The sequence below is a fragment of the Eurosta solidaginis genome, chromosome 3 (genome assembly GCF_040869045.1).
Source record: "Eurosta solidaginis isolate ZX-2024a chromosome 3, ASM4086904v1, whole genome shotgun sequence".
NCBI classification, from domain to species: domain Eukaryota; kingdom Metazoa; phylum Arthropoda; class Insecta; order Diptera; family Tephritidae; genus Eurosta; species Eurosta solidaginis.
In genome coordinates, this window is record NC_090321.1 from 93,657,663 (window position 1) to 93,670,091 (window position 12,429).

At 36.2% G+C, this 12,429-nt stretch overlaps 1 protein-coding gene across 8 annotated transcripts in view; it reads right to left on the minus strand.

The window, feature by feature from the left end:
* Positions 1 to 6,892, minus strand: part of Fatp3 (Fatty acid transport protein 3) — an 81,155-nt gene extending 74,263 nt beyond the window's left edge. For 2 of the 8 annotated variants that reach the window (XM_067772770.1, XM_067772771.1), the window contains exon 1: positions 4,034 to 4,626. Coding sequence is in view for 1 of the 8 variants with exons in the window: in XM_067772769.1 (XP_067628870.1) it covers positions 6,076 to 6,112 (37 nt within the window). In the remaining 7 variants the exon portion in view is untranslated. Of the gene's footprint in view, positions 1 to 3,959; positions 4,644 to 6,075; positions 6,208 to 6,809 lie in introns of those variants that run through there. The other 6 variants (XM_067772769.1, XM_067772774.1, XM_067772773.1 and 3 more) reach the window with 6 other exon arrangements.
* Between the last annotated feature and the right edge of the window lie 5,537 nt (positions 6,893 to 12,429).

Below are 12,429 nucleotides of genomic sequence, written 5' to 3' on the forward strand. Positions count from 1 at the left end.
TCCACCTATATAACTAAGGCCCACTCCCTTTTAAAATACTCATTATTACCTTTCGTTTGATACCCATATCGTACAAACAAATTCTAGAGTCACCCCTGTTCCACCTTTATGGCGATATCTCGAAAAGGCTTCTACCCATAAAACTATGGCCCACTCCGTTTTAAAATACTCTTCAAGACCTTTGGTTTGATATCCATATTGTACAAACGCATTCTAGAGTCACCCCTGGTCCACGTTTATGGCGATATCTCGAAAAGGCGTCCTCTTATAGATCTAAGGCCGACTCCCTTTTAAAATACTCACCAACAGCTTTCATTTGAGACCCATATCGTACAAAAAAATTCTAGAGTCACCCCTGGTCCACCTTTATGGCGATATCTCGAAAAGGCGTCCACCTATAGAACTAAGGCCCACTCCCTTTTAAAATACTCATTAACCCTTTTCATATTGTACAAGCGCATTCTAGAGTCACCCCTGGTCCACGTTTATGGCGATATCTCGAAAAGGCGTCCACTTATAGATCTAAGACCCACTCCCTTTTAAAATACTCATCAACACCTTTCATTTGATACCCATATCGTACAAAAAAATTCTAGAGTCACCCCTGGTCCACCTTTATGGCAATATCTCGAAAAGGCGTCCACCTATAGAACTAAGGCCCACGCCCTTTTAAAATACTCATTAACACCTTTCATTTGATACCCATATCGTACAAACAAATTCTAGAGTCACCCCTGGTCCACCTTTATGGCGATATCTCGAAAAGGCGTCCACCCATAGAATTAAGGCCCACTCCCTTTTAAAATACTCATTAACACCTTTCGTTTGATACCCATATTGTACAAACGCATTCTAGAGTCACCCCTGGTTCACGTTTATGGCGATATCCCGAAAAGGCGTCCACGAATAGAACTAAGGCCCATTCCCTTTTAAAATACTAATTAACCCTTTTCATTTGATATCCATATCGTACAAACGCATTCTAGAGTCACCCCTGGTCCACGTTTATGTTGATATCCCGAAAAGGCGTCCACCTATAGAACTAAGGCCCACTCCCTTTTAAAATAATCATTAACCCTTTTCATTTGATATCCATATTGTACAAACGCATTCTAGAGTCACCCTGGTCCACGTTTATGTTGATATCCCGAAAAGGCGTCCACGAATAGAACTAAGGCCCATTCCCTTTTTAAATACTTATTAACACCTTTCGTTTGATACCCATATTGTACAAAAGCATTCTAGAGTCACCCCTGGTCCACATTTATGGAAATATCTCGAAAAGGCGTCCACCTATAGAACTAAAGCCCACGCCCTTTTAAAATACTCATTAACACCTTTCATTTGATACCCATATCGTACAAACAAATTCTAGAGTCACCACTGGTCCGCCTTTATGGCGATATCTGGAAAAGGTGTCCACCCATAGAACTAAGGCCCACTCCCTTTTAAAATACTTATTAACACCTTTCGTTTGATACCCATATTGTACAAACGCATTCTAGAGTCACCCCTGGTCCACGTTTATGGCGATATCCCGAAAAGGCGTCCTCCTATAGAACTGAGGCCCTCGCCATTTTAAAATACTTATTAACACCTTTCGTTTGATGCCCATATTGTACAAAAGCATTCTAGAGTCAACCCTGGTCCACCTTTATAACGATATTCCGAAAAGGCGTCCACCTATAGAACTAAGGCCCACTCCCTTTTAAAATACTCATTAACACTTTTCATTTCATACCCATATCGCACAAACAAATTCTAGAGTCACCCCTGGTCCACCTTTATGGCGATATCTCGAAAAGGCGTCCACCTATAGAACTAAGACCCACTCACTTTTAAAATACTCATTAACACCTTTCATTTGATACCCATATCGTAAAAACAAATTCTAGAGTCACCCCGTCTACCTTTATGGCGATATCTCGAAAAGGCGTCCACCTATAGAACTAAGACCCACTCGCTTTTAAAATACTCATTAACACCTTTCATTTGATACCCATATCGTACAAACAAATTCTAGAGTCACCCCTGGTCCACCTTTATGGCTATATCTCGAAAAGGCGTCCACCCATAGAACTAAGGCCCACTCCCTTTTAAAATACTCATTAACACCTTTCGTTTGATACCCATATTGTACAAACGTATTCTAGAGTCACCCCTGGGCCACGTTTATGGCGATATCTCGAAAATGCGTCCACCCATAGAACTAAGGTCCACTCCCTTTTAAAATACTCATTAACACCTTTCATTTGATACCCATATCGTACAAACATATTCTAGAGTCACCCCTGGTCCACTTTTATGCCGATATCCCGAAAAGGCGTCCACCTATAGAACTTAGGCACATTCCCTTTTAAAATACTCATTAACACCTTTCATTTGATACTCATATCGTACAAACAAATTCTAGAGTCACCCCTGGTCCACCTTTATGGCGATATCTATCTCGAAAAGACGTCCACCTATAGAACTAATACCCACTCCCTTTTTTAAAATACTCATTAACACCTTTCATTTGATACCCATATCGTACAAACAAATTCTAGAGTCACCCCGTCTACCTTTATGGCGATATCTCGAAAAGGCGTCCACCTATAGAACTAAGACCCACTCGCTTTTAAAATACTCATGAATACCTTTCATTTGATACCCATATCGTACAAACGCATTCTAGAGTCAACCCTGTTCCACCGTTATGGCGATATCCCTAAATAGCGTCCATCTATAGAACTATGGCCCACTCCCTCTTAAAATACTCTTTAATACCTTCCATTTGATACACATGTCATACAAACACATTCCAGGGTTACCCTAGGTTCATTTTACTACGAGGTGCTTTTCCCTTATTTTGTCTCCACAGCTCTCAACTGAGTATGTAATGTTCGGTTACACCCGAGCTTAGCATTCCTTACTTGTTTTCAATTCAATTTTAACCTGTAAAAGAAAAACATACCTACATAAACTGGTATCCAAAATATTATAAGTGTAAATGAGAGAGAGCATCACAAATATTGAGGAGCGCGCTCTCTTTGCTGAGGTGGTTATATTTTGGCCGATCTTTACACAAAATTTACCAAGTCTGCCGTATGGTCCTAACCAAGGTTATAGTAAAGTGTGTAATTTTGAAACCATTCAATCAACCCGTACTATTCTTACTGGGTTATATTATTATTATGTACATATGTACATGCAAATACCCAGTAGAAATATTACGGATTAATTGATTAGTTTAATAACTGGCACACTTGACTATGACCTTTTGTGAGAAGGTCGGGCAAAATATTATCAACGCTGCAAAGAGAGCACACTCTCTCAATATTATTTGCGATATTATGTATTTCCGACCAGTTCTTGTTGAATCTGAAGGTATACTATTAGGCTTTTCCGGTATAAGTTTTTTTAAAGTGCGAATATAAAATTACATTATTCCACTTTTCTAACCCAATGTTTCACTAATAACTTTTTAGCATCATCGGGAATATTTGTTTATTGTTTAAATCTTTTACAAACAACAAAATACAAAAAATGTTAAATTACATACAAAATATATTGAATTTACTAAATCAGTATAAAAAATCAACTAATTTGTGACGTTTTCTCTCAATTCCACATATAAGATTTTGGATAACAGTTTATGTATGTGTCTCTTTTACAATTCAAAATTGACTTGAAAAAAAAAAAACACTTCGGTTTAGCCCACTTCACTTTCAGTCAAGATATGCTAACAGGGTAGAAAGTATTTTCCCGCTAAACAGTTGTTAACTCTTTTATTCACTTACTGGACTATCTATTAGGACTCGTTGTTATTATAGGTAATTTTTGCGAAAAATTTTAATAGAATTGAAAATTGCTTGATATAAAAGCTAATGACGGCACACAGGTGGCCGTTAAACATGTATTTATTTCAAACATAGTGAAATCATATCAAACGCAAAATGATTACAAATTCTAATCACTTATCTTTCCCACTAAGCACTCAGGTTATCGTGTGACATACGTACAGATGTAAAAAATATGTGTTCTTTCGTACCTCTTCGTTTATATTGTTTTCGTCAGCTGTTTCCTCTGCTCTCCTTGTGCACTTCCAGTTGCCTAAGCACAAGACTTTCAGTACAGACACTTGTTATCAATACCGCGCAGCGATTTTCACAATTACATTTACAGTTCGTTTTTATTTATAATTTGTAATGTATACAAACATGTGAACGTACATATGTATACTTATACAAGAAATATATCAAATTCAAATAGTATTTTCCACCCACATATACAAGTAAGTTAGCTATTACGCTCTCCCACACTCATGAGAGAACCGCCTTAATGCATCGATAAATTGTCTAAATATTATGCAAGGAATGACGTAGCCACTTCACCTTCAAATTAAAATTACACAGTAATATTCTTTTTGTTTGCAAACATGGATACATTAGTAATATTACGGGCAGAATTTTGTTTTCACCAAAAGTCGTACCGTTAATTTGTTTGTACTAAGCAAACACTGATTCCGACATTTGCCACATACAAATTTTGTTTGTTATTTACCACTTTCTTAATTTGCCTCTAATCATAACAAAAACGTAAATCGATTTCTTAACTCTACAAATCCACAGCCGTTGAGAATGACACTCACGAAACAACTGACAACTGCTTTAACATTCAGCTGATAGCTTTACACATTTGCTTATAAACCTTTTCGTCTACAATGTGTGTACATTTGTATATAGTTAAATATTAAATGATTCAGTTCGCTATATGGTGGAGCATTCCCAAACCACAATATAATGTTTGGGTAATTCAAAAGCCTATGAATGTTTGTTTATTGTGTACTTAAATTGCTTAGCTGTGTATATTTTGCAAGCATTTAGCAAAGACACGCACCAGAAAAGATCGTAATCTAATGAAAGTACAGTTGTGTTCCTTCCTTTATGACACTGAGCAGTGTAACGACAGCCTTTGTAGTCAACCCTAATGTTTATTTTTATTTTTTTTAACACAACCGGGTATATGAACAGGTGGTATGCAACGGCATACAAAAATTGTTCCCCTTTTTAGTTGTTAGCTTACACACACTTCGCCAAATACGTGCATGTATTAGTGGTTGATTATTGGGATGCATATACGTGCATATGTGCACCCGCTATAAGGCCGATCACGATTAAGTTTGACCGTGGCTGAAAGGCTTTGCTGAACGGTTACCAGGAAAATGCCGCAAGGTAAAATTGCCTATAAAAGGGGTCCGCTTCACAGCGGTCTGTGCTGCCTACACAAAGTTTAAAGTGTGAAAAAAAGGTGAAAGTTTTTTTTAAGTGCGCGTTTCAAAACCGAGTGTGTACAACAAAATGGTTTAAAGTTTTATTTTAAAGTGCGTGGTTTTCGAAAAGTTTCGCGTCGATAAAATTCAGTGCGTGTCAGAATATTTGGGAATTTTCCTAAGGATTACCGCCACCCTGTTGGCGCAACGAGCGCACCGAAGGAGCGAACTGGTTGGCAGTTGAAATCAGGTAAGTCACTGTGTGTTTTTTTTTGTAGTAAAAGAATATACTTTAAAGAATTGGTGGTTGGCACTGAGAAATGTGGGAATTACCACAACGAGTAACAACAACGATTCACGACGACACAGTTTCACATTATCGAAAGGATCCACATAACCTGGCACGAAATCCCACAACAACAACAGCAACTGAACTAAAGGGTTGGGACTGGGAGGAGCTGCATCATTGCTTTTTTTTGCACCCACTCAAGGATCAACAAAACAAAAAATAAGGTATTTCTTCTGGAGCAGTAAATACAATAACCAACAAACACAACAATATTCGGCGGAACAAGAATACAACGAGTAGTCACCAAACACACGCACATACACCAAGGTAAAACAAAAACCGAAACTAACACTACACACACTATCCACGAACACGTACACACACACGCTACAAGGCAACATTTTTGGCAAACAATTTCGGCGACACACACAATCTAGCAACATCGTACACGGCGGTAGGCAACACGCCACAAGAAACATCGGTAATTAAACATCGGCCACATAGAACAATTTATACACGCAACACCACTCACCAGAAACATCCGCCACGAAAGAGATCGTTAGCAACATCCACTAAGTGAGCGAGCGGGAGAGTCGCTATCGTCGCTTGCTCATGCTCACGGCTACACATTTCCACCACACTGATATGAACTATTAAGGTACACCTGGAAAAACCACAAAATTTTTTTATGAAATTCCTATTTGATGTATTTTATGTACTTTTCATTTGTTGTAATTTACACATATTTTTTTAGATCAATAAGTAAGAATTTTGCTTGAAATTTACGTAATAAGCGTAGTCGTAAGTTCACCACTTTTTTTATATAATTTGCAAAAATTATTTGCTTTGAATTTTTCTTATTTCGTTTCTTTATTTTTTGTCATTTGCTTATTATTTAATTTGCCATTTCTACTTGCACAAGCATATTCATTTGCGGTCACTCTTGTGCAAAAGCACCTAAGTCCACTTAAGAACATTTTTTTTTTCTTTTTGAGCTTTTTATTTTTTTTGAGATATCTTTCTCATTGGGTAAAAATAATTTTTTTTCAGTTATTAATTTAAAGTGAAAAGTAAAATTTGGCGCTTAATTAAGTTGACACCACTTGTATTAGTTTTTAAATTAATTTTAATTCAAATTGCCTTTCGCTTTGCCACTATTGGTTTTGATCTTTAATTCTACTAAATGCATTTTATTTAGTTTTATTAAATTATTTAACGAAAAAAAGGAACAAAAACAATAAATTTCTTTGTTAATATTTGTTTTACCTGATTTTTTCATATCAGTACTACACATTTTTACTTTTCACTTTTATTGTTTTTTTTTCTCACTGAAACAATCACATCCGCGCGGCCGAATAAAAATATTAAAACTGAAAAGGTAAAGAAGAGTAAAAACATCAAGAACTTAAACTTTCCTTGATTTTAGTTATTCGGCCATTGCCCTATTAGCGGAATACCCTGTATGTATTATTGTTGTACCTTTTCTTTAATCTCCACTTTCAGCTTCATACGCCGTCTTTGGTACCAAACTCTGGTGACAAAAGCGAGGTGAGCGCACGCATTTACATATATTTAATTTTTGCTAGTCAAGTGTACAAACGTATGTACATATTTGAGTGAAGTAGATTTTTGTGCATATGCTTGGGTAAAGGAACATTAGGCTAGGTCAGATTTTTGAAAACATAAATAAAAAAATTTTTTGATTTAAATTCTTAATTCCGTACGCATAATTTTACCTTTTACTTTTAAATATAATAATTTGAAATAATTTTTATAGATGTAGGTCGTCGGTTTAATAATTGTTTTGAGATAATTGAACTTAGCTCCTTGCAGTAGTCGTAATAATTACAGTGTAAATTCTGTGAGATTTTGCCTTAGATATTATTATTTAACATCGTAAGAATTTTGATGAATTGTTAATAATAAAGAAATTGTACATTTTTGCCAAAATTTCCAGATTAATTAATATTTTATGGGTTGAAGTTTTTTCCAGGCGAAACATAAATAATATGTCAGGCTAAAGTCTTTTCCTTTGTTGGTGTGGGTGTTGCCTGGTGGCAAGAGGTAAGGTGAGTTGAGACGGTTGAGGGAGTGAGGGACATGGACTGATGACTTAGTGACGGGAGCTTGTCAGGAACAAGGGAACTCTACTCGGGAAGCGGAGCCATAGTAGAGTTAGAAGGCTGGTCACATCATGTGAACAGGAGGGGTGGGACGGCTCCACCTGACTCAGACAGGTTTTCTCCCGCTTTACTATATTTCTTTTTCTTCCTTTGTTTAAATTCTTTCCCCAGGCATGAACCTAAATTTTGCTATGCAACTGTTGGGAAAGGAGAAGTGGCAAGAACCGCGTCTCAAAGCCGACGAGCCTCAGCCGGGCTATTACCATGCCAACCCGCCACTCATCCTCTCCCGCACCAGGCAGTTACGTAACAGCAGATATTAACTTTAAAAAGTTTACTATAAAAAAAATCGAAACAAAAAAATACAAAAGGACCAATACATAGCACAAAGAAATAGCCTAAAATTATGCTAAACTTAATACCAGGCACAGTGGTGGTGACAGTGGTGCGTTGGAAAAATGAGGGAAATTATTTTTTTGTTTGTTTTTTTTTGCTTATTTTTTTTACTTTTTTTACTTTTTTTTATTTTTTAGTTAATAAATAAATAATCTGAATTAAAAATGGGGATTTAGATACAGAAAAAAGGTGTAAGCTCCCTTGTGAACACTTCCCCGACGATTCGAAGTTGGTTGGTTGGTTCTTTCTTCTTCTGTGAAAATTCCTATGAAAATTCCAAACAAAAAAATACATAGAATTTGTATAGTTTATTACTATCCATAGTATAAAACATAATACAAATTATTAAAATACTTTGGCGGGTTGTTTAGTATATTGTATACTGTTAAGAACATTGTACAGAATCGTAAAAATTAATTTAGGTTGGTGTATTCAAAAGATTCATATGCAGACACAAAAGAAATCAGTACAAGCTACCTTGCTTTTAATTACTTCCTTTATATCAGTTTCGTTTCATGTTTTTTCACAAATTTCAGTACAGAAATGTGAAATTTCGCAATCAATTTTTAAGTAACTTCCCGGGAAGCTAGAGTCTTGAAACTTGATTCACATATCGGAATCCGATGACAATTTAACAAGGGGGAAAAACAATTTTGCAACTGGTCCAAGGATCGTGAAAATTCGATAAATCATCCGAATTTGGAAATTTTGCTTTGGAATTTTAAGGAGTTTCCTTACCTTAAGATACCTTAAATATTGAACAGAGCTTCGTACTCTATTGGGTGTAATGTTAAGAATAACTGGAGTTTCTGTGTGAGACATGGATCGAAATAGTTAGATACATATTTAGAAAGTTCATGTACAACACATAGAATTCTGCGAAAGCTATTTTAAAACTTCCCTAATATCATACTTCAGAAAATGAAAGTGCAAGAAAGGGAAACAATTTTCGTTAGGTGGTCCAAGGATCATGCAAATTTAAAAATTGTCCAAACTTGGGAGTTTCGCTTTCAAATTTTAAAGAACTTCCCGATAACCCAGAGACCTGCTGTAGCCCATTTCTGTATCCTTGCGAGACGAATTATATCGCAAAATGCAACCCTGAATAGTTATCGGAAGGTAGTGTTTCTGTATGAGTGGTGAGTATGTATTTTCGATATTTCTTGCGATATTCATATCACTAGCTCCGAAGGTCGGGATAGCATACATACGTTAAAAAGAAAATGAGTAAAGTTCATTTGGTTGTAACTGATTTGCATATTTTGTTTTCTAATTAATTTTTTATTTTATAGAAAAACCAGAAGTGGCAGTTTTCAAAAAATGAGAAGGTGAAACTGGTAGATATTATGTAGGCCAATAAAAAAGTGGCAATGGGGACTTTTAGCGGTCCCAATAGTGCTGAAAATGGACTGAGTCTTCGAATGTTAGAATAAAAACTTAAGGTAGCAGGATTACAAAACAACAATTTGTATGACTTAATTTTTGTTATTATACCTTTTTCGCTATTGATGACAGACTAAGTTCCATTTAGATTGTTTAGTCGATATGATAAAAACTCACCACTATTATATCGCAAGGTGAATTGAGTGTGTTACAGAAACACTTTTCATATCGAAGCGATACAGAAACGGGCTACTGAAACTTTACACGAAGGTTTGGGCTCTCTGAGGTTGTAATCAACAGGACCAACGATTTTTATGGAACTTCCCAAAAACCCGAAGACCTGAAACTTTATTCGAATCTTTGTGTTCTGTGAGGTTGTAATCTACAGGATCAAAAATTTTTATGGAACTTCCCAATAACGCAGAGGCCTGAAATTTTATACGTAACTTTTGGGCTCTGTGAGGTTGTAATCTTCAGGATCAAAGGTTTTATAGATAGGGCAGGGTTCGAGATATTTAGAAAGTCCATTTAGAACATGTGGCATCTTGCGACCGCTATTTAAGTAACTTCCCCTAGAGCAAATTCTTGCAACTAATACGATACCTCATAACCCAATGAAAATGCAACATAAGGGAAAAAATTGGAAATTTTGTTTTTAAGTTTAAAAAAACTTCCCGATAACCCAGAGACCCGAAGCTTCGAACACAGCTTTGAGCTCTATAAGGTTGTAATAGTTGGGATAAACAAATTTTCTAGATGCGACAGGGACCAAGATATACAGAAAACTCAGAGACCTGAAACTTTAAATGAAGAATTGGCATCTATTGGGTTGTTATAGTTAGAATAAAAGAGTTTTCTGTATTGGGCAGGGATCAAGATATTTAGAAAGTTCATTTACAACATGTGGAATCTTGCGGCAGCTATTTGAGTATGTTCCCGTAGAGATAGATTCTTGAAACTAATAACATACTTCAGAACCCCATCACAATGTAGCATAAAGAAATAAAAATGTCGCTATGTGGCCCAGGGATTGCGAAAATTCCAAAAATCGTTTGAACTTGGAAATTTTGGTTTTAGAGTTTAAGAAACTTTCAGATGACCCAGAGACCTGAATCTCTGAACGAGGCTTCAATCTTTTTTGGGTTAGAATATTAAGGAGAAGAGAGTTTTCTCTATGGAACAGGGATCGACATATTCAGAAAGTCAATTTACAACATGTCGCATCTTGTCACCGCTATTTAAGTAACATCCCTTAGAGCTATACTCTTGAAAAGAGGAACGTTCTTCAGAGCCCCATGACAGGGCAAACATTTTATTTAGGTTGTCCAGGGTTCTTGCGGAACTTCTCGATAACCTAAAGATCTTAAACTTTATACATAGATTAAGTTGTCAGTTTTAATAAACAAACATTTAATAGATGAGGCAGGAATCGAGTTATGTATTCATTTAGAGCATTTGCAATTTTACGATCGATTATTGAGTTACTTCCCGTGTATATGTGTTCTTGAGACTTGAAACGTACTTCAAAGTCCAATGACAAAACAAAATAAGGAAAAGTTTTCACTGGGTCGGAACTTTGCCATCGACTTTGAAGGAATTTCTCAAAAAGTGATGAAATATCTTAAAAAATCTGAGGCACAAAAAATATCAGACCATGAAACTATATAGTTCAGATGCAGTATAAAAACAAAGCCCGCTTACTAAACCTACTAAGACAACGTTATGTAGCGCGTAGAGCGCTGACAACCTGTTACACTTATTGAGGCAATACGAGTTTACAGCCATGGATGGTTGGAATTCTGACGTTATGCTGGAATATATTAACAGTTGCTTGAATTCAATTATGACTCATTAACAAATCGTGTAAGAGCTTGAATTAAAATTATAAACAAATGGTATGATAGGCAATTAGTTGAGACCAATAAGAAGAAGTTTAGGGTTTACCGGAAGGCTATTGGCACAGGGGACTCTGCCGAGTTTAATGCTATAAAGAGGGATGGTTAATATTAAAAAAATAAAATATATGGAACATAAGGTAGAAAAAAAAATAGAGACGACCACCGACTAATTTTAAGTTATAAAAAATGTAAGGCGCAGTAACCTGCGAAGAGATTTTCAGCCGAGCTTCTCTTCCAATTTGCGTCGTGCTCCTTTTTAATTTTTCCTACGGGCCGGGACCTACTTGTTTTATGCCGACTCACTACGAACGGTATCAGCAAAGCAGATGAGCTTTCACTGAGAAGCTTTTCATTACAGAAATACACTTAGAGTCCTTTCCAAACACTGCAGAGAGGCGACCCCGCTTAGAAAACTTTTCTTCTGATTGAAAATTGAATAGGAATAGTGATGAAATAGCGAAAAACTAAACACTAATGATATAAACAGAAACATAGTATTGAGTATGAATTCATTCCTCAAATTACTCCCGAAACAAGGTTAAAATTTAACGTTTTGTTGATAACAGAACACATTATCAAAATTGTCAGGAAATTCAAAACAAACATTGGTGGGAAAAACTTATTATTTGGGGCGTAATAAAAAACTCTGTATAGTATATAGCTCACTTCTATGCAAAACTAGTAAGCAACATCAATCGGGATATGTTCCATCTGAATGGAAAGACTCGACTAAAGTGCCAGTAAAGAAGGTTAGAAACAGAATTAAGGTCAATAAAATGCCCTTCCCAGTTTAGAAGAAATTATGGAATCAGTACTTAGGAATCAGTTATGACACTATATCGAGTCTAGTAAGTTGTTAATAAGGGAACAGTCAGGTTTCATGCGAAAGTGCGTTAAAATAAAGCCTCAATTAAAAGATGCATGTAGTGGCGGCCTCAAAAGTCCTTCGAGACGATTGACAAGGAAATAATGTTGAATAAGCTAGAACATATTGAAATAAAGAGCACTGAACTTGAATGGTTCCTTACCTTCCCTACAGACCGCAAGCAATAAGCTGTGATCGGCTCATCGATGCCTCGATGTGTA